The 22,353-nt window shown below is 44.1% G+C and overlaps 1 protein-coding gene and 1 pseudogene across 6 annotated transcripts in view; one reads left to right on the top strand and one right to left on the bottom strand.

The window, feature by feature from the left end:
- DCP2 (decapping mRNA 2) overlaps window positions 1-19,978 on the bottom strand; it is a 55,035-nt gene extending 35,057 nt beyond the window's left edge. For 4 of the 6 annotated variants that reach the window (XR_005659649.1, XM_029054941.1, XM_029054942.1 and 1 more), the window contains exons 1-4: window positions 18,624-18,751; window positions 8,114-8,265; window positions 3,325-3,452; window positions 2,489-2,587 (exon numbers count right to left, since the gene is read on the bottom strand). Coding sequence is in view for 5 of the 6 variants with exons in the window: in XM_029054941.1 (XP_028910774.1) it covers window positions 2,489-2,587; window positions 3,325-3,452; window positions 8,114-8,265; window positions 18,624-18,736 (492 nt within the window). In the remaining variant the exon portion in view is untranslated. Of the gene's footprint in view, window positions 1-2,488; window positions 2,588-3,324; window positions 3,453-8,113; window positions 8,266-18,623; window positions 18,752-19,641 lie in introns of those variants that run through there. The other 2 variants (XM_029054943.2, XM_029054944.2) reach the window with 2 other exon arrangements.
- Window positions 9,608-9,700, top strand: LOC114808287 (annotated as a pseudogene).
- Window positions 19,979-22,353: the final 2,375 nt, after the last annotated feature.

The raw sequence follows: 22,353 nt of genomic DNA, 5'->3' as shown, positions 1-22,353 counted from the left end.
AATGCTCACTTATTGAACGTGTTTGTAATCACAGACAGACAAGAAGAAAATGGCAGTCACACTGCCTGCCTCGCCTTCAGAATTAGGTCGAAGGGAGCCAGCAGAGACAGCCTTGTCACAAGGCACTTTGTTGGGAATGTGCTTTGGGAGGGTATGTTAAGCAATCCTAGAAGAGGATTCAAACAAAGCCGATTCTAATTTTTCCAGTCTATGGCAAAACACTGGAAAGAGGTCTGCATTCAAGGGCTCCGTGAATTTTTTTTTTTTTTAAAAAGGAATTAAAAGAAAAGGGCAACAACCGACTACAGAGTCACTGTCTGCTCTGGAGAGCTTCCACATTTGATCCTCTACGTGGAGTGTAACTCCCAGAGTCCTCTTCCAATATCTCACTGGGAGGGAGGAGCAAGGGGGTGGGAGAGAGAAACCAGAGCACACGTGTAGCCACCACAGGGGCAATGGAGTAAGCAGGACTATTTATGGTTACCAAGAAAGGTTATGAAATCTACTTCTCAAAATAGGATGGAGTATTTAAATGAACTCCTGGATGAATGTGGAGGGGCAGATCAAATAATAGCTCAAGATTGCGGTCGGCCAACTGATCTGAAGGACAAGAGAGAAGAAAGGGGTTTCTTCAGGTGTAGGGAACACACAAAAGCCAGGAACTGAAATTGTTCTGTCACATAAGAAGTAGGAGAAAATAAAACAGGCAAATAGTTTTACTAAGGCCATCTTAAAATACCAAAAAGAAGCATGACGATCAACAAGTAATTTCTCAGAAAAGTATTTTCCCAAAGGGAGGACAACTGACCCTTTAAAAAAAAAATATGTTGACCCATGACAAAAAAGGAAGCTGGATATTATATTCGATGCAAAGACTCGATAAAAAGAAAAACAAAATACACCACTCTGCCTAAACTTAGGCACAGGGAAAAATGGACTGTGTACCAGCAATTTATGCTTGGTTTATGTGCCATTATAAACAGCTTTCACTGCTACCATCAGCCAATCAATGTTAATTATTGAGCGCCTACTACGTGCAGAGCACTATACGATCACACTATCATACCGCAGATGAGCCTCGATCCTGTCATTACTAGTGTATGTTGAGATGGGCAAGGACACCAAGGTGGGAGGCGTACAGCCGACTGCAGACCATGAACATGAGAGTCCGCATCATTTATCCTGCTGTGCTAGAAATCACCTTTCAGCTAGCATGGTTCTCCTTCATTGTAGCAATACATCAAGTACCATAAAAAATAAATAAAAAAGCGCCTCAATGGCCAATTTCCAGAACAGTAAATCTGATGCCAAGATGATCCGTCTCGGGCCACGTGTTGCTGAACATCAGTATCAATCAGTCGATTATGGAGCGCTTACTGGGCGCAGAGCATTGTACAAAGTGCTTGGGAAAGTACAGTCCAATGGAGTAATTCTGGAGATTAGGCTTCTGAATGTCTCAGCACCATTTTCCTCGGGCCATCTCTGGAGCATGCTCCAGTGCCGGACTCTCCATAAAAGATCATCTTGTGAGGTTGCATACAAACTGATGTCCATGGCCAATTTTGGGGTGTAAGCTATGACCGTGAATAGACCGCTCCACGGTCTCCCTAGCATAATTACGTAGCTGGTAAGCCCTCATTGCAGGGCGATGCCTATAGACAGCCAGAGGGTTTGGGGATTAACCAAGCAGTCTGAACTCGAGTTTGTATTTATCAGGCAATATTCAATTACGTACTAAACAGACAGCGCACTACCAAGTCAGAACTACCCAGGACTAGTAATTCAATCCTAGCTCTCCCTGCCACTGTGTCTCCCTCTGCCCCCACCCAAAGTCACTTGCTTGGCTTTGCATCTGTGGTCCAAGTGAGTTTTTCATTTACCAAATGAGGCAGCGTGACCCACCTGAAAGAGCAAGGGCCTGGCAGTCAGAGGACCCGGGTTCTAATCCCCACTCTGCCAAGTGCTTGCCGTGTGATCTCGGGAAAGTCACTTCACTTCTCTGTGCCTCAAGTTTCCTCAACTGTAAAATGGGAGGTCAATTCCTGTTCTACCTCCTACTTAAGACTGTGAGCCCCCAAGTGGGACAGGGATTGTGTCTGACCTCATTAACTTGTACCTACCCCAGCACTTAGAAGGATGTTTGACACATAGTAAGTGCTTAACAAGTGCCATAAAAACAAACAGAGCTCACCAGACTATCACCATATTAAAGCAATTTATTGCACTGTCAGGGACTAAGTGACTTACCTTAACTGCAATGTGATTTGCCCTAGTGTAAATCAACCTCTGAAGGGAAAAGGAGAGGTTAATTGAATAAAGGGAAGCAGAGGCTGGGGGCAAAGTAAGAAAAAAATGGTATGAAGTAAAAGGGCAGAAGTAGGAGGGATGGAGAGTTACAGAAGAAGAGAAACTGCTCTGATCAAAATGGAAAAAATTCAGGTCACAGTAGCCAACCAAAACATTTTAAGTAACTCCAAAAATAACTCACCTCTCTAGCAGCACAGTCATGTGGAGCCTCTTCTTTATTTACTTTTCCTTTTGGAAACCCCCAGCCAGATTTTGCTAGGTAGCCCTGAACCAGGAGAACCTAGAGAAACCAATATACCTCAGAGTAAAACCCAACATTCACTTTAAAGTTTTGATTTAAAAATTACATATCTGCCAGGTGGGGAAATGTTTAGCGAGCTGCTTTCTAAGCAAATGTTTTTACTACAGACAGTAAAAAACGGATTTGGGAGCCAATTTGGGCTATAGGGTCGTGGGACTGGGCTAATTGAGAACAAGTTCAGAACGCACCATTCCGACTGTAAATTCTGATCCCCGGCAGCCACCGAGATAGAGTTTTTCCAGAGCTGAAGGCGTGAAACGAAGGAAAGACCATCAGCTTCGGCGGCAACCTCTAATACAATAGAAAAGTCTATGCCTGGGCTTTTTTTTAGCCCTCTCCATTTAGCGAGATCAGCAGTTAGAAGAGTGTGCTGTTTATTCCCGACATATTTGATTAAACCAGAACCACTTTGGCACCAAACGGAACCACCCAGAAAATGAATATCTAAAATGGGCCTCTTGCATCTCCACTCTCCTTTGCAACCTGGAATGGTGGAGCGCTTGGACCATCAAGCTCAAACTAGAGCAGCTTGTTGTGGGCAAGGAATGTGTCTTATTGTTGTACTGTACTCTCCAAAGTGCTTAAATACAATGCTCTGCACACAGTAAGCACTCAAATATGACTGAATGATTCTACAAACACATTTAAACATTCCTGAACTTCAAAGGCAAAAGCTCATCTTTTTTATATCTTAATATGGGAGACATTTCACTTACATTTTCAAGTGATTCATCAAGAATTATTGCCCCGTATGTTGGTACTCCCATTTTATACTCTTTCCATTCATCCAAAACCCTTTGCACATCTTCACCTTGAGGCAGCAGAAAAGGACAATGACTGAAGAGTATAAAACGTCAAGGAAGTACATTTTAAAAACATTTCTGATACTTCTCAGCGTAGTGTTAAAAAAAAAAAAGCCCAAATGGAATGATCCATGTCATTTCTTAGTCCACGAAGCAGTCATTTTATTATAGTCTTTTTCCACATGAAGTCACTGGAGCAGGCAGGGCTTGAAATCACCTCGCTGGTCACAACTGGGCAAAGTGGTCCCGTTCACTAGAGTCAGAGCTAGACCCCTCAAAGGGTGGATCCGGGGCAAAAAGTATGCACAAAAGCACCCCACTGCTCTCTAGCTTGAGATGTTCTGCTAAATCCAGGAGCCCAACGAGGCTGAGCAGCACAACTCCTTACTGACAGAAAACCCTAAGAGAGCAAGATGTTTGAAATTAACCAGACAAAACTAGTTCAAAGTAACTTGGTAACCCAACCTATACAATCAACAGAATTGAGGGATGGAATATCCTAGGTCTTTTGTTTCTCTTCCTCTTCCCCTTTGGGGTTGACCGCACATAGGCATCTCCAAAGAAGGGCTGGACTGGGGGAAAAGGTGGTTAAAAATTCCATGGAATACAGCTTGAATGTATTAAATATGGTAAAACAAAAAACCTGAGGGGGAAGATGTTCAAACCAATCAGGTAACATGAGGTTTAGGGATTACATGCCCTCTAGACTGTAAATTCGCTGTGGGCGGGGAATGTCACCATTTATTGCTGTACTGTACTTTCCCAAGCGCTTAATACAGTGCTGGGCCCACAGTAAGCGCTCAATAAATACAATTGAATGAATAGAATTCGCATGTCCAGGTTCCACTTATTAAAGTCCTGCACAGGCCAAAAATCTCCAGATTGAGAGGAGACTCAGACTGGGATATTTCCCACTGGTTCTACTCTGAGTCAAAATGTAAATGAGCCTAAGATAGGGTCTGGTCTCTTTTCAGCAGGCTGTTGCCACATATGGGGGTTACTGGGAGTTGTAAGTTACAGGAAATAAGCATGCAAATGTGATACCACCATACATAGGTGGTATCAATTTCCTGAAGTTGGGCCTAGAGCCACTGTGCTGCCCACCACAGAGAGAGAGAGATTCCGAACCCAATCTGAACCCAACCAGGTTTGGTTTTTATGTTTCCGCTAGCTGGTCAACCCTTCTCAGGGTTGCACCTGGAGAGTTTCCAGTAATCAGTCAACCAGTCTCGCCTTTGGGAGGGAGAGTCAAGCAGAGGACTACCCATTCTATTCCTAGCTAGGGCAGTGGCTAGCAAGTGGAAGGCAATCTGCTACAAGTCAAAACTCACCCATGCTGGGCAGCAGTGGCATGGGAGAGAGTCGAGGGCAGTGACTCGAGTTTACTGTGCAGGAGGCGGCAATGGTAAACCACTTCCATATCTTTACCAAGAAAACTCTATGGATCCACTACCAGAACAATTGCAGATGGAGAGCGGGGCGTTCTGGGAGAGATGCGTCCGTGGTGTCACCATGGGTGAGGAACGACTTGACAGCATAAGACAAGACAAGCGGGTCAAGCCTAGCCTCTGTGGAGCTCTCATACCTCTGACCCATTGGCGTGGATCACTCAGTTGCCCAGAACAATAAAAATGGTCTAGGATACCCTTTCGGATAGGTTCAAAAAAGGAAATATTTCAGTCAGTCTCATTTACCCTTCCTACATTTAACAGTACAGGCAGTCTTCAAATTCAAAATAATTAGTTCCTGAAACCAGCATATCAAGCCAAGTGTTTTACGCTGAACCAGTTTTCTTATAGGAATGATGTCACCAGTGGGGGATCGTTTCCAGAACCAAGGCTGGAGATCCTATTTTTATAAACCTATCCAGGATTGTGTGTTCGGTTATAGACTGACATAGCTAAATTTGTGTATTCATAATGAGTCACAGAGATGCCAGGGTAGCTGGGTCAACCCTCCCTAGCCAACGTTAAGTGCCATTCATCTTCATTCTAAGTCAAGGACTGCCTGTATTGGGGGTGGAGGGGACTACTAATACTGTGAATCACATTTTTTGTTAATTAAATTAAGATGCCAGCGAGGAAGATTTTAAGTCACAGCCAAATTATTTTAAGTTCTGGGTTTATAGGCCTGTGCTTCTTGGCATCTCTAAGGAGGATGTTGATTACGAGAAAGAAAGCATGAGAGTTAAAGAGCACAATACTTCAATTAGTACTGTATCTTCCTTTTATTCAGTTACATCCACTAGAGATCAATAGAATGAGAAGTCAAGAGTGCACTTAACATGGTTCAAAAATGAACACTACAGTAAACTTTTTCCTATAGATGAAAGTAAAGGTTAGTGACATTTAGTGATTTATTTTAAAAAAGCATAAGTTAATTTTTTCTCTAAAGTATTTATTAAGCACTTACTCTGTACTAAGCCCTGGGCTAGGTACAACAATCAGATCAGCCACAGTGCCAGGCCCATATCAGGCTCAGTCTAAGGAGAGGTAAAGCACATATGTAATCCCCATTTTACAGATGAGGAAACTGAGGCACTAAGCAGTTAAGTGACCTGCCCAGGGTCATACAACAGGTAAATGGCAGAAGCGGAATTAGAATCCAGGTCCTCTGACTCCCAGGCCTGTGCTCTTTCATCTAGGCCACAACTGCTATATCACTGTTTGTAGTTTTGGAATAATTTGCAAATTTCAATGAAACAAAGTGTGCTGATATAGAACACTTACACAATCAATTTTCTCTAATGCAAGGATCATGTTTTTCAGCATTAAGGAAAAGTGCATTACAGTAGATACGCCTTGATGGAAGCCACAAACATGAGCACAATTTCTTCTCCCACTGTCACGTGACCTAGTCAGGTGGACGCAGCAGGTCTCTGCAAGAACTTTCCCTAATTTTATCCAAAACTACTTTTACACAAGTTGGGTCAAAATCAGACATAAGTCAAAACTGTTTGATGGAATCTGATGATTGAGTCTGACCAAAAAGATGAAAAACTGTTCAAGTTGATGAAGGCGAGTTTGAAATTTTAAGAGAGTCATGTTTAAAATGTCCATAAAATAGCCCATGAAAATGAACAATTAAAAAGTGAAAATTGGGAATGCTGGCTTTTTTATGGTATTTGCTAAGTGCTTATTATGTGCCATGCACTGGACTTAACACTGGGGTAGGTACAAGGTTGGACCCAGTCCACATCCCACATGGGGTTCACAGTCTTAATCCCCATTTTACAGATGAAGTAACTGAGGAACAGAGCAGTGAAGTGACTTGCCCAAGGTCACACAGACAATGATGAAGTTGGGATTAGAACCCTTTATTTTTGGCAAAAATATTACCGACAGTGTGCACCGATACTGACTGGGAATGGCCGGGGGGGAGAGTGGGGAACACAGAAGAAAAACCACCAAGCTCAAACTCTGCCCAGGCTGAAAATCTGGGGTTCAGAGCCACCCCAAACACAGTTCCCGACTTTACAGAGGTGACAGGAACAATGACTTGGTACAGTGGGGGCAAAGCCATCAGCTTCATCCACATAGCCTTCTCTTCGCCCCCCATCTTCTCTCCTCTCTTTCCCCCTTAATGCCTCACCCCAAGTTTACAAAATGAAAAGCTGGCAACTTTACCCACAGAGCCAATAATAATGGTATTTGCTAGACAACTACGTGCTAAAGCGCTGTGGTAAACACAGGACAATCAAGTTGCCCTAGACCGATCTCATAAACCTAAGAGGTAGGGAAAGCAAGTATGCCATCCCTATTTTACAGATAATGAAACAGGCACAGAACAGTTAAGTGACTTGTACAAGGTCATACAGCAGGTCAGTGACCTAGCTTGGACTAGATCTCCTGACCCTCAGCCCCACGCTCTTTACTAGGCCATGCTGCCTCCCACTAGGCCATGATGGACTTGGCCTCTCTTCCAGAGCTGGGGAGGAGAGGCATGCAAGTGACATTCAAGCATTGTCCTGGCAGGTGCCTAAGGAGTTCTACATATAGAACCAAAACAGCTGTGGTTCTTACTAGGGGAAATAGTCTCCCTCACACCAAGGATGCCTAAAAATGGTGATGGCATGGGACGAGGAAGGGGGGTTGGGGGGAAGGTATTTGACTGAAACTTCATATGCCACATTTGTTTTCCTGAATTCTAATGGCCAATTTACTAAAGTCTCTGATAATCAGTGTATAAGCTACCCAAAGAACTAGCACTAGTAATCGAATGGAAATCCTTTGCTCCATTAGACTCAAATGTATTTCTTAAGCCTGTTTACCTTTTTGACCAGTACCACCACAAAGAAGTTGTTTTTATATTTAAGATGGAATTCCGATAAATTCTTCAGGATATTGTACTCTCCCAAGAGCTTAGTAAAGTGTTCTGCACACCATAAGCACTCAATAAATACCGCTGATTGACTGAAATGTTTTGTTCAATACAACAAGAGATAATTGAATACAAAGATTACTTTCCAGAGACCTAACATAAACTGACTTTATGAACTGGGGGGGGGGGGGCGGATTTAATCGTGCACAACCATTATAGGCTTCAAAGACCCTGTTAGATTGTGATCACTATTAGTCCAAAAACAACGTTTTCTCTTATAAAAGCATGATTTCTGCACTGTGGATAGTAACTCTCAGGGAGAAATTTTTAAGTATTTTACCAATAAGCATCCAAAAACTCATTACATTAATAAAAAGGATATCAGCTTTAGCAAAGTCTCTTATCCCACACTGAGGTAGTCCTGGTATGTTCTGTAAGTAGAAATCCAAGTAAAACCAATGGGCAAGTTCAATCTGAAAACACAGTCGGATAGCATTGTCTCTCTCCTCACTAGGAATGTGCAAAATAAATCGGCTGGAAAAAAAAAAAAAGGAAAAGTACAAATCTTAGTTCCATGAAGCAATGCCAACAATCAAATGATGTATTCAACTGTCTAGACTCTCACCTGCCAGCATGGAAAGAGGACTAATGAGTGAATGAGGCATGTAGATGACCAAAGGAGACTCTCCAGAGGGCAAAGGCGTAAAACCACCCTATAACACACAGCTCCCCTCCTCGGAAAACAGTAGAGGGAAGCTGGAACTAATCAGATGGGGAAAGGGAGGATGACATGCTCACTCACCACAGGCAAATAGAAAAAGAAATTAAAATAATAATATACGACTCCTAGAGAGATACAGAAACATTACATAAGGCAATCCAAGATATCTTTTGCTTCTAGGAAGACCTACCTGACCAAGAGTTCCAATCATTTAGGACATCTTCAAGAATATACAGTGAGATGCTTGCACTTGCATGGACAAAAAAAAGTATTTCCAGTAATAGTATTGATTAAGCACTTACTGGGTGCAGAACACTGTACTAAGCACTGGGAAATAATGCACCAGCAGAAGTTAGACACACAGTCCCTGTCTTGGGGGGGGGGGATCACAATCTAATAATAAAGGGGGGGAGGGGGGACTGACAACAGACAGAAAACACTAAGACAACACAGAGAAGCAGAGTGGCCTAGTGGATAGAGCATGGGCCTGTGAATCATTCAACAAGGGTTCTAATTCCAGCTTCACCAGATGTCTGCTGTGTGTCCTTGGGCAAGTCACTTCTCTGTGCCTCAGTTACCTCATCTGTAAGGGGATTAAGACTGTGACCCTACCCACCCCATATGAGACATGGACTGCGTCCAACCTGATTTACTTGTATCTACCCCAGGGCTTAGTATAGTGACTGGAACATAGTAAGTGCTTAAATATCACACACAAAAAATACAAAACACAGAGACAAAGATCAGTAGGGTACTGTTCATTTGTTTTGTTTTTATGGTATTTGTTAAGAGCTCATTATGTGCCAGGCACTGTTCTAAGCGCTGGGGTAGACACAAGGTAGGACACAGTCCATGACCCACATAGGGCTCCCAGTCTTAAATCCCCATTCTACAGATGAGGTAATACTAATGGCATTTAAGTGCTTACTATGTGCCAAGCACTGTTCTAAGCGCTGGAGGAGATACAAGGTTATCAGGTTGTCCCAGGTGGGGCTCACAGTCTTTATCCCCATTTTACTGATGAGGCAACTGAGGCACAGAGAGTGAGTTGCCCAAAGTCACACAGCTCATAAGCAGCAGACCCGAGTTTAGAACCCAAGACCTCTGACCCCAAGCCTGTGCTCTTTCCACTAAGCCACACTGCTTCTCACCTGAAAGACTATACTTTCAGGGATCATTTCTATAGTATGTTACTAGAGAAGCGAGATCAAAAGTGCTACAAGACAGGTAACTGAGGCACAGAAAAGTTAAGTGACTTGCCCAAGGTCACACAGCAGAAAAGGGGCAGAATCAAGATTAGAACCCAGGTCCTTCTGACTCCCAGTCCCATGCTCTATCCACTAGGCCTCACTACTGTGGCTAGAGGGGTATTATTAGCTATTTTCATTTGAAGAAGATAATTGTAATAAAGGTGGTAGTTAGTCCAAAATGTCCCAACTTTTAGAAAAAAAGATATCTTTACACTCATTCATATTTATTAAGCACTTGGTGTGTGCAAAGCACTATATTGAGTGTTTGGGAGAGTACAATATAACAGTAGACACATTCCCTGCCCACAATGAGCATACTCATCAATACCTTTTTTTAAAAAATGTTATTTGTTAAGCACTTACTATGTGCCAGGCATTGTACTAAGCACTGAGACAGCTATAAGATAATCAGGTTGGACCCAGTTCATGTCCCACATGGGATTCAGTCTTAATCCCCATTGTACAGATGAGGTAACTGAGGCCCAGAGAAGTGCTGTGACTTGTCCAAGGTCACCCAGCAGAAAAGCAACAGAGCCGGGATGAGAACCCATGTCCTTCTGACTCCCAGATTCGTGCTCTAACCACTAGGCTATTCTGCTTGTTCACCTTGTGCAGCCTTTTTTGCCCAATTCAAAAAGTTCAGCAACTCCTTCACACCCACTTCTTTACAAATCAAAAATAATTTCTTCAAAAACAAATAAAAGATATTCATTCAATTGTATTAGACCACTTACTGTGTGCAAAGCACTGTACTGATCATTTGGGAGAGTACAACATAACATCAGACACATTCCCTGCCCACGACGAGCTCAGAGATATATCAACCACCAGTGAAATCTTTTTTACAATTGAAAAATCTCAGTTTATGTGCACTGGCTGTTGAAAGAGCAAGAGAATATAAATAGTTCAGTGCAATCCATAACCATCAGAGGGACAAATAGAGTGTTTTCCTAAAGGTGATAGATTTAAAAGTCCTAAGCCAAGTAGTTGACACAAAATACTGTGATTCAGCCAGGACCATCTGGCAACACGGTGGGGGTCTGAGTGGCCCTTTCCAGATAATCAGGCCTGTGAAGTTCACAACTCTTGTGATATGGACAGCATGAGAAGAGTCACCAAACAGAACCACCCATGTAGGTGAAAATAGGCATGTGTGAGTGCACATACACACACACAAAATGCTACCCACTTTCCAAGAGTAGTAACCCTGGAAATACTGACTTCAAAAACATCATGTCTTCAGTTTTTCATTTAGACAAAATGTTTCTGATCAGCCCAAGAATGAATGCTGACTACTTATATATTTCTTCTCAGGGCTGGGCACGTACACTTCCCAAAGATAAAATGATTTTGTGAAGACTACATTAAGGGTCTGGCATACTGCAAAAGCAACATCATCTCTTTCAAGATTTCAATTTCAAGCACCAGTCCCCTGTGAGGGGCTGCTTTTAGGGGGCTTGGAGATGTGAACTGTAATATTTCCTAAGTACATCACTCACTGGGGTGCAAGGGTTTCTGTCAAAGAGCTTGGGAAAGGAGAAGGAGATTATTCAGATCCACCCCAGCAAAGTTTGTTTTTTTAATTTGCTTTTTTATGGTACTTGTTAAGCACTTAGTATTGCCAGGCACTGTTCTAAGTGCTGGAGTAGATACAAGATAATCAGTTTGGACACAGTCCCTGTCGCCCATGAGGCTCACAGTCTAAACAGGAGGGAGAACAGGCACTGAATCCCCATTTTACAGATGAGGCACAGAAGTTAAGTGACTTACTCAGGGTAGCACAGCACAGACAAAGTGGCAAAACTGGGATTAGAAACCAGGTCCTCTGACTTCCAGGCCTATGCTCTTTCCACTAAGCCACTGGGCCTCCCCAAAACATTTTTTTAAATGGAATTCAAGTGCTTACTATGTATCAAGCACTGTTCTAAGTCCTGGGGTAGATACAAGTTAATCAGGTCAGAGTCCCTGTTCCACATGGGGCTCACAGTTTAAGTAGGAGGGAGAACAGGTCCTGAATTCCCCTTTTACAGTTGAGGAAATTGAGGCACAAAAAAGTGAAGTGACTCGCCCATGGTCTCACAGCAGGCAAGTGGTGGAGCTGGGATTAGAACTCAGGTCCTCTGACTCGCAAGCCTGTACTTATTTCCAATTAGGTCATGCTGCTTCCATTGTAAATAGAAATTGTATACCCAAATTAATGTGATGTAGATGATAAAGATTATGCACCTATTATAGTTGTATGAATGTAAGCTTTCCCTCTTGTTCAACTCTTAATCAATGATTTTTATTGCACACCCACTGTAATAAGCACTTGAAAGAATACAACAAAAGGATGACATGTCCCCTGGCCTCAAGCTTACAATCTAAAGAGAGAAAAAAAAATATAGACAGAAGCAGGAGGAAGAATAATGATATAACAGGAAGTAGAATAACTGTACTTTGGCTCCTCTAATGCCAACCTACTCACCTACTCACTATTGTGCCGCTGACCTCTCGCTCACGTCCCCCTGCCTCTGGCCTGGAACGCCCTCCCTCTTCATATCTGACAAAGGATGACTCTCCCCTTCCCACAGAGCCTTACTGAAGACACACCTCCTGCAAGAGGCCTTCCTTGACTAAGTCCTCATTTCCTCTTCTCCCACTCCCTTCTGCGTCACCCTGATTTGTTCCCTTGATTCACAACCCCCTCCATTCAGCCCCACAGCACTTCTGTACAAATCAGTAATTTATATTAATGTTGGCCTCCCCCTCTAGACTGTAAGCTTGTTGAGGGCAGGGAATATGTCTACCAACTGGTATGCTGTACTGTACCAAGCACTTAGTACAGTGCTCTGCATGAGGCAAGCACTGGATATGCTTGATTATATCAGGATGAAATCACTGAATAATCCAAAATAGAAACCTATACAGTTTTTATACATACGCACTCCTAAGTGCTGAGGAAAGGAATAAAATGCACATGTGTCACGGGTTACCAAATGCTTGATGCAAACTAGAGAGTCATCCTAATTAGAGAACATATTTTTAAGTATTATTTGTTAAGCACTTACTATATGCCAGGAACTGTACTAAATGCTGAGGTAGATGCAAGTTAATCAAGTTGGACACAGTCCACATGCCACATGGGACTCACAGTCTTAATCCTCATTTTACAGATAAGGTTACTGTGGCACAGCAGTGAAGTGACCCACCCAAGATCACACAGTAGACAAGGGCAGAGCCAGGATTAGAACCCAGGTCCTCTGACTTCCAGGCCCATTCTTTAACCACTAGGTCGTGCTGCTTCCATAGGAGGTGGAATTTGAGGAGGGCTCAAGACAAAGAAAACCGGGTTCTGGATAATTTGAGGGTGATAGGGAAGGTTTCCCAGGCTGAGAGAATGGTCTGCGTGAGGGGTCAGAGGTGGGGGGGAGTTGAAACCAAAGTACAATTAAGAGATGCTCTTGGGAACAGAAAAGAGTGCAAACTAGATGTGAGGTGGGAAGAGCCTTAAAAGGCAGTTCAATCAATTAATGACATTTGTTGAGCGCTTACTGTGTGCAGAGTACTGTACTAAGCACTCGGGAGAGTACAGTGCAACAGAGTAGGTAGACATGTTCCCTGTCCACAAGGAGCTTACAAGCAGACGTGAAGGGTTTTTGCTTGATGGAGAGGGCCCACAAGAAACCACTGGAAGAAGTCTCAAGTAAAGACTTCATTTCCCCAAAATGTGACATTTTCAGGTTCACTGGCATTTTCAGGTTCCTGTGGTGGCATCACTGGAGAGGGCTAGAAATCTTTTTAGTGGGGGCTATGGAACCTGGAGACAAAATAAGAGAAGTCAGGATCACCCAAGAGATTAAGAGCTTGCCATGCTTATTTGTTCATTAGGCCAACTGCTGAAATATTAGTACTGCCCATGTCCATGATTAGTGCTGATGTTCTGCAGCTGGACTCAAGACTCAAGCAACAAACTGTTCCATGCTCTCACCAATACAGCAGCAACACCTGAAAGCAAAGCTCAAGTGATCGACGAACAGAACAAGCATACCCCTCTTCACACAGGAATTACTTCTTTTCATTATGGAGAAAGAGAAAGATATTAAGCATTATACCTAAGAGGAGCTCCAGTTTTCAGCGAGTCTTTACTTGCTGCCTGCTACTACAACTTGCCCCTGGTTAAGGGTTAGAGAGTCCTGGTTTGGACTGTACACTGGCAAAGAAATGTTACGTGGCTCAGCCAGGGGCAAACATTACTTGAAATATTACTTGAATATGCTGGCAGGTTAGCATTTTCAAATATACATTTTAAAAAGTTGTTCTAAAGCTCAGTGCAAAACACTGTACTCTAAACTGATAGTACATAAAGAAAGTTTAATCAAGAGTTTAACCAAGTTTCCTGGATTTTACTTATCAGGGTCAAGAGGAAAAATTAACCAAATGCAAACTGCCCAATCCACCACCTCCCCAATGCCTGAATTTAGTAATATATGGCAAGGTAGATGGCTCCCATAGTAAGCAAACAAAAAAATCATATCCATCTCCAAGACAACTGGCAAGGAGTGGGGCTGGCAGAACAAAAGGAGTAGGAAAGGACGTCTAGCGTAATAAGCCAAAAAGGAGCTTAAGAAACCTAAGAATTGTTGAGATTCTGCCATTTTAAAGAATTGGACCAAATCTTTTAGTTCTTTAGTTACAAGCAACATGATCGGGGCTTTTAACCAGGGGTGGAAAATTCCCCTGAGGGCCCTCTTGCCCAGGTGTTAGAAAACTTCATATTGATGATAAATATCTTCTGAAGCAAGATTTAAAAAAAAACAACAACCCTGAACTATAACACTAGCAAGATTTCCTAGGGTGCTCCTGCCAGGGAGGAGAGGTAACAGCAGGCAGGGAGCCCAACTGGCTCTTAGTCCCATTGGATAAAACCTCCATTTGGACCCACCTGAATGGAGTTTTTGCCCAGCAGTTCTGAATCCCTCCCTGCTGTCCGCGGCTAAGGGGGACTGGCATGAACAAAAACGTACTCGTGCCCCTCACATATGAGGAAAAGCCATTGTGCCACATATAGGGAAGCAAGTTTCACTGTTGGAGTGGGAGGATGTTTTGCGTGTAGGGTGGCAGTCACAATCACAGGATTTATTAAGTGCTTACTGTGTACTGAGCACTGTTTAAAGTGCCGGGTGAGGATACATAGGTGGGAATTACAATAAGGTCTCTCAGGGAGTAGGGTGCTAAATATTTCCTCTTCACCCCCACAGGCCTAGATCATCAGGAATAGTCCCTCCCCAGAATTTGACCAGACTCTGGAGAGATGGTTACCCTCAAGGTAATTTTGGAGCAAAATGGAGGGCCATCAACCCCAGAAGCCTCTCTAAGATTTCCACCGCCTAATTCCCCACTCCTGCCAGTGGTGGTTTTATGTCAAGAAGAATCCTGTTGGGGAGTTTTGGAGAAAAGGATTTTTTTCCTTCTCCCCAAAGTCCTTTCTTGACTTGAAAAAAATGAACTACATTCAGATGCTTAGGGAAAAGAATTAGATGTGCTTTAGGGTCTTGTGGTCTTGCCCTACCAACCTGTGGCGATTTGGCAGAGTTAATTCTCTCCATGGCCTGGGTAAGAATCACCACAATAGGGGGATAGTTCTAATGCCTTTGTTCTTGGGTTGCTTTGTCCTCTTTTTAGGGATTTCCCTACCTTGTGAGACCACGTGGGACAGGGACCATGTCTGATGTGGTTATCCTGTATGTATCCCTTGCTTAGTACAGTGTTTGGCACACAGTAAGACCTTAAATACCATTATTATTACACTATCAAAGTGATACACCTAAGTGGAGGAAAAAAATAATTCTAACTTACGACCCCCCCCAACCACAACAGTAAATGAGCACCTGTATGCAGCATGCTATGCTCTATAGTTAACACTGTATCCGACTCAAGTTTTCTTCCTTCTCTTCCACATAAGCGCGGGGAAAAATCGGCATTGCAACTACTTGCAATAGGTTTAAGTAAAAATTAAAAGGACAGGAATCACCACACTCAAAGGCCCACAGGAAAAAGTGCATCTGGATTATCTATTTCAAAGTAGATGGTCTTAACTTTAACATTCTTCCATAACTACACCCAGTTCTCCCATGCCAACTGTGTTAGGTAGAACATCTGCTAACGAAGGGGAGGGGGAATGCAATGAGAAAATGAAATTGTGAGGATTGGTCATAGTGCATCATCCTTGGCACTCATGTACTTGTTATTTATATCTATTCTTTCTCTCAACTAATTTGTTAATTTATGCTTATTCTTTCTCCCATTAGACTGTAGGTTCCTCGCAGGTGAAAGTCCCATCTCGCTCTGGCCTAGAACTCCCATCCCCCTCGGATCCCACACGCCACCACTCTCTCCATCTTCAAATCCCTACTAAAATCGTATCTCCTCCAAACGGCCTTCCCTGGCAAAGACTTCATTTCCCCACCCTACTCACCCTCCTCTGTGCACTTGACTGTGTACCCCTTAAGCGCTTTGATACTCCTCCCACCCCAAAGAACGCATGTACATATTCTTATACTCTGCCATTCCCCCAAATCTTTTAATGATTTTAATGTCCACCTTGCCCTCTAGATTGTAAGCAACCTGTGGGGGTGGATCACGTCAACCAACTATGGTACTGTAGTCTACCAAGTGTTTAGTATACTAAGCATCAAAAAATATCATTAATTGATGGATGTCTTTTACTTCTATGTTCCATAAGTGCTCAGTAAAGGGCTCTGCCCACAGGAGTGCTCAATAAATAGTTGATCCAGATTCCGGTTTTCAAAACTGGGCAAAAGGAGAATTTGTAGTATCATTTAAGGTGAACATGTCTTGGATAACTAAGAGAATCCTACCTTGCAGGGGAAGGCAGTGTGGCCTAGAGGATAGAGCACGGGCCTGGGAGTCAGAAGGACCTAGGTTCTAAACCTGGTTCTGCCACTTCTCTGTTGTGTGACCTTGGGCAAGTCACTTCACTTCCCTATAAAAACAGGGAAGACTGAGCCCCATATGGGGCATGCACTGCATCCAACCTGATTAGCTTGCATCTACAGTGCCTGGCACATACTAAGAGCTTAGCAAATACCATAAAAAAAGGGAGGGGGCACAAAGGAACAGGCTTAGAGCCGCATGACTGTTGTCTGGCGGGAAATGTTCAGGTAGTGTGTGTGAAATTTCAAATTTAATGGGCTCCTTAAGGTAACAGAGTGACTGAAACCTAGGAAGATAATGTGGGTGGAGAATTTGCCATTCCAGAAAAAGCTAACCAAGACAGGTATTTAATTTCCGCTGAAACGGTTATGTAGAATGAAGGCTATGAATTAAATGATGAAATTATATATTTTTGCAAAAAGGCACCCTGTAGGATGCTCGGTGGTTAGGTTGGTGACTGACAGTGCCAACAGGGAGGAGGTTGAAAGCTTTCACAATAAGAATTATTTCAACTAGTGAAATCCTGGTTAGTTATAGCTTTTGGGTAGTGATTTTTCAGCCTACTTCTTAAAAGTGACAGGTTGTCCCCTGTAATTTTCATACATTTTTCCAGCCCAGTCTTGAAAAACGACTTGCAAGACTGAAAGGCTGAAGGCAGGGTAATTCAACAAGGAACCAACCCCATTCTAAAAACAGCACACAGCATAGAGTCATAGCCATGTGTACCTAAGGAAGGGAGTGGAAGCCAAGTCCCTCAACCTGGTGGGGAGCTGGGAGCAGGACAGGAGAAGGAAGGGTGTGCAACCTTGAGAAGTTAATATTATACACAGAGTTAATAAGTCACACTGGATTAAACTAGTTTACAATTCAACCACTCAAATCTGGTGTAACTAATTAAGAAACTAAGACTGTGCACCCTGCTACCTTTTCAACTTAACTTTTTACTTTTCAACATCTGCACTGTGAAGAACTGTCTCTAAATGGCCTTAAAAATCAAATCATAAGCAAAAGAAAGTCTAACGAAATCTAAACGCACAAGAGATGGAGATCATCAGAACAGGCCTAGTCCACAAAACAGTTATGCTTGCTATAGAGACTTAATGACTATCTGGAACAGACTGTAGCCTACAATTACACATTCTAAGTCAAGAAGCCATAAGTAATTTTGAGAAAGGTGTGATATACATGCACTCACGTAGCAATGAGTAAGCTACGACTTATTGACTTACCTGAATGATGTAACGTTTGGAAACCTAACCTCTACCTGGGAGATGTACATTTAATTTAATGCTTTGTACAGTGCAGTGAGATCATTTAAACCTTTTCAAATCAACTTTTAAAAACTTACGAGTGAAACACTACTGCAACCAACCTTCCTGAATAGGTATCCTTTCCCATGTGCTTGCTGCTTGCTTTCTTAGAGCTACTAAATCACCAATTCGTGATTAATCCACCCCTCTGTGGGTAGTTTCATACTTCTGAAGTTTTGAAAGAAATGCACACGGAGCTCACAACGTGCAAATAAGCACTTCATTTTACAGTTTTCTTGAAAATAGAGTATTAAGTTAATTAAGAATGGGTTCTCCTTGTAAATTAATTGGGTTAACACCCACAGTCACGCGTAAGTCCCATAGTTACACATGATGAAAAATCTGATAAACGAAGTCTGTTTTTCAATAACGGGAATTTTTCATTTTGTTTTTAAAGCGACTGGGTTCTTTGGGGAATGTCTGATATAAGAGGAGACAGAGATACCGAGCTTTACTGAAAATGTAATGTTTACGTCCTTTTGAAAGTTCAAAACATCCTAAGCGAAATATCTTGAAAATATTATAGGCACACCGCCAAAGAGTTAGCTTTCAGAAACGCTCGTAATTTCAAGAGACTAGAAATCAACTTTTCTTCATACATGACAATCACTCGCACCCATCTGAGTAGCGTATTTTTCGTTATTTAAAACACAGGAAGAAAACAGACTAACCGACCTGAACCGTTTACATGGGGCGGGGGCGAGAGAAACGGCATCATTCTTCCGTTTATTGACGACTCCCAAAATCCTGAAATTTTGGTGCAAAAAGTGAAAATATTTTTTCCGCATCAAGGTCAAACTTGGTTGTTGGCCCTTGAAACCTTAGCCGACTGTGGGTTGGACGGAGAAACTCCGGTTGTTAAATCATTTCAGGAGTTAAATCCCTTGAGTGGGTATTGGTGTCAGGGCGGGGAAGAATAAAGAGAAGAAAACGTAGAAGTGGCTTTCCAATATTACGGAAACAGGTTTCTGCTTTTATTTATCCAAATACCGAGGCAGGGAAAAAAATCGTTAACGCCAGTTCACAGGAAGTGTTAATGGGAAGGTGGTGGGAAGCGTGATTTAGATTCCACTACAATGAGTCGGGGAGGTTTACGGACGCTGTTATTTGTTCCTAAATCTAGGGGAGTCCTGGAAGTTTAGGGAAGGTGTTTCCCCGGGGGATCGGTCGGAAAGACGGGGCTGAGGGAGAAGGAAAATGTCTTTTCTGGAAGTGTGGAGCAGGGGGAATCGTTAGAATAAGTCAAAGAGTAGTTGGCCGGAGGAAGAAATCACGCCGAGACGCTCTCGGGTGGTTAAAAGAGTGTACGGAGAGGCGGTTATGTGAAGAAATGCAGCTGGGGTTGCAACGGGAAAGGGGGGCACGGAGTTAAATAGCGACGAGGGAGCTGAGGGGAAGAGAGAAAACGTGCTGGAAGATGGGGAGAGGAAGGTCTTTGGAAGAAGAGAGGAAGGGCGCGGGACAACTGAAGGCGACGAGCATGAGGAGGAGGTAGGGGAATTAGGGGTCGAAAGGGTCAAAATGATGGAGGGGTTGTACGGGGAGGGTAGAAGCCGCACGGGGACTTGCTGGGGGAGGCGGGAAGGGAATTCCCGCGCCTGGACTGGGAAAGGGGGGAGGGTCGGAGTTGAGGCGGCCAAAGCGGGAGATGGGCTCCGGGGGGGGGGGGGGGGGGGGGGGGGGAGTCGGTTACCTGCAGAGATCGTCCAGAACGCTGCTGGGAATCTCCACCCGTCTGGTCTCCATGAGGAGGAGCCGCTCATCCCGGCTCGGGGCGGCCAGGGACAGATAGACACAGTCGCTCTCCCTGGCTGGCTGGCTCGTTGGCTCGCTCGCTCACTCGCTCGCTCACACTGCAGGGTGGCGGAGGCGGGCGGTCTCGGGGCGGCCCAGTAGCGCGTGCGCGTCCGCGCGCTCCCGAAACAGCGGAGAAGAGGAGAGGGCGGGACCCGCTCACTTCCGTCCCAGCTCCGCGCAGCAGCCCGCGGCGGCGGTGTCGGGAAAGGGGGTGCTCCGCCCACGTGCAATTGAGCAGCAGAACGCCCCGCCTCCTCCACCAATGGCAAGTGGACGCATTGGAAAGCTGGGAAGATTCGGGCCACTAGGAGAGCTGTTTATTGCCCGGTCCTTCGCCAATCGTTTCCTGGACGGTGCAGCCGCTCCTCCAGGCTACCGCTCGCTTTTTCGTCAGCGAGGGCTACCGCGCGCCTCTGCGCCTGCGCACCTGCCCTTTCGGTTTAAGAAGGCGGTCTCCCCAAATTCTCAATTTGCGGTCACCGAACATCCGGGGTATTAACGGAATCCCAATACTTCAGCCCTCCATGTGAGAGGACGAGGAGGGAGAAAGGGAGTCGGGTTTAAATTACCAAGAGTACGTGAGGGTGGCCCGGCCCGTGAGGATAAGAGGAGAAGCCTAGCGGGCAAGAGCCCGGGCCTGGGAATCGGGAGGATCTGGGTTCTAATCCTGCCTCCACCACGTGTCTATTGTATCATCTTGGGCAAGTCACTTCACTTCTCTGGGCCTGTTACCTCATCTGGAAAATGGGGATGAATGATAGTAATAATAATGATGGTGTTTGTTAAGAGTTTACTATGTGCCAAACGCTGGGGTAGATGCAAGGTAACCAGGTTGTCCCACGTGCAGCTCACACTCTTAATCCCCATTTTATAGATGAGGGAACTGAGGCCCAGAGAAGGTAAGTGACTTGCCTAAAGTCACACAGCAGAGCAGACAGTGCTCTGCACACAGTACACGCTCAATAAATACGATTGAATGAAAAACAAACGGCAGAGCCAGGATTAGAACCCATGACCTCTGACTCCCCAGCCCAGACTCTTTCCACTAAGCCATGCTGCTTCTACAGCAGACAGTGAAGACTGTGAGCCCCATGTGGGACAGAGACCATGTCCAACCCGATTCCCTTCTGTCTCTCCCAGCGTTTAGTACGGTGTCTGGCATGCAGTAAGCACTTAACAAATACAATTATCATTATTATTATTATTGCAGCAAATGGTCTCACTTGATGAAGAGCCCCATTTGGCGGGCCCATTTTGGTACATTAATATATGTTTTAGAACAAATCTAGTCTGTTTCACAGTAGCTGTGGCTGCATGAGGCCACCTAATTTTTTACAAGGAATTTTCTTGTAGGAAAATTTTTCTAAGTCTACGTGGCATATACCCAACATCAGCAGCAGACTATAGGGGGACTGTATCTTCCAGGTAATGGTTAGCGTTTCTGTAGTCCTGGACCCTCTCAGGCTGCTTCAGAGACCCTGATGCCACTTTATCCACCTGATTAACATGTTCCGTTTGGGGATTCCCCTCCCCACCCCGGCCCTACCTTCCCATCCCACTCACTAGAGAGAGCTTTGTGGCAATCTGCAGAGTCCAGTCTGGCACACAGTAGGGGTGAGGGGACAGATCCGAGGCTGAAGTAACCCCAGGCAACAGCGGCAATGGGGAAGCATCCATGAGGTGGTAATCTGGAAAACAAATGTTCTGTTTGCAGCAGCTCGAGTGAGCACTTTTGAGTCCCACGGTGGTGAATTAGGACTTAAAAGTCTAGTGTGGAATCCTCCCGGCTCATGTATGAGAGATCATTAGAGAAGCAGTGTGGCCTACTGGAAAGAGCAGAGGATTGGGAATCAAGAAACCTGGGTTTCAGTCCAGACTCCGCCACTTGAATGTGGTGTAACCTTGGGCGGGTCAAAATTTCTCTGGGCGTCAATTTCCTCATTTATAAAGCAGGAATAAAATACCTGTTTTCCCTCTTGGCCTGGGAACCCCATGTGGGAAAGAGACTGATTATTCTGTATGTGCCTCGGTGCTCGGCATATTGTAAATGCTTAATAAATACTATTATAACCATTGCTAAGAACCATGGAGTCTGTAAATTCCTTTCAACCCGCGATTAGGTTTCTCCGATGCTGTTGTGGCCAGTTTTTTAAGTTTTGGAAACACTTAAATCCTTCCATGAATATTTAATGTCGAGCCTGGCTAATGGAGGGGAGAGCAAGTTCTCTTTACTTCCTCTCTCGAAGGCTCATTGTTCGGTGTTTGGAGGTGAATGCAGGTATGGCTGCTGCACTGATAGCAAAACAACGGCCAATGCATACAAGCCACCCCACCCCCAGGCATGATTCCAATCCTGTGTGCCATTGTGTACACAAGAAGAAGATACATTCAATCAATCGATGGTATTTATTGAGCGCTTATCGTGTGCAGAGCACTGTACTAAGAAGTTGGTAGAGTACAGAATAATAGAGTTGGTAGACACGTTCCCTGCCTGCAACCTTACAGTCTAGCGGGGAAGATGGACATTAATACAAATAAATAAATGACAGATATGTACACAAGTGCTGAGGGGCTGAGGATGGTGTGGGTTGAATATCAAGTGCTTAGG

The sequence above is a fragment of the Ornithorhynchus anatinus genome, chromosome X5, assembly GCF_004115215.2.
Source record: "Ornithorhynchus anatinus isolate Pmale09 chromosome X5, mOrnAna1.pri.v4, whole genome shotgun sequence".
Classification (NCBI taxonomy): domain Eukaryota; kingdom Metazoa; phylum Chordata; class Mammalia; order Monotremata; family Ornithorhynchidae; genus Ornithorhynchus; species Ornithorhynchus anatinus.
The sequence above is the reverse complement of the archived record's forward strand: the minus strand, read 5'-3'. Positions and strand labels throughout refer to the sequence as shown.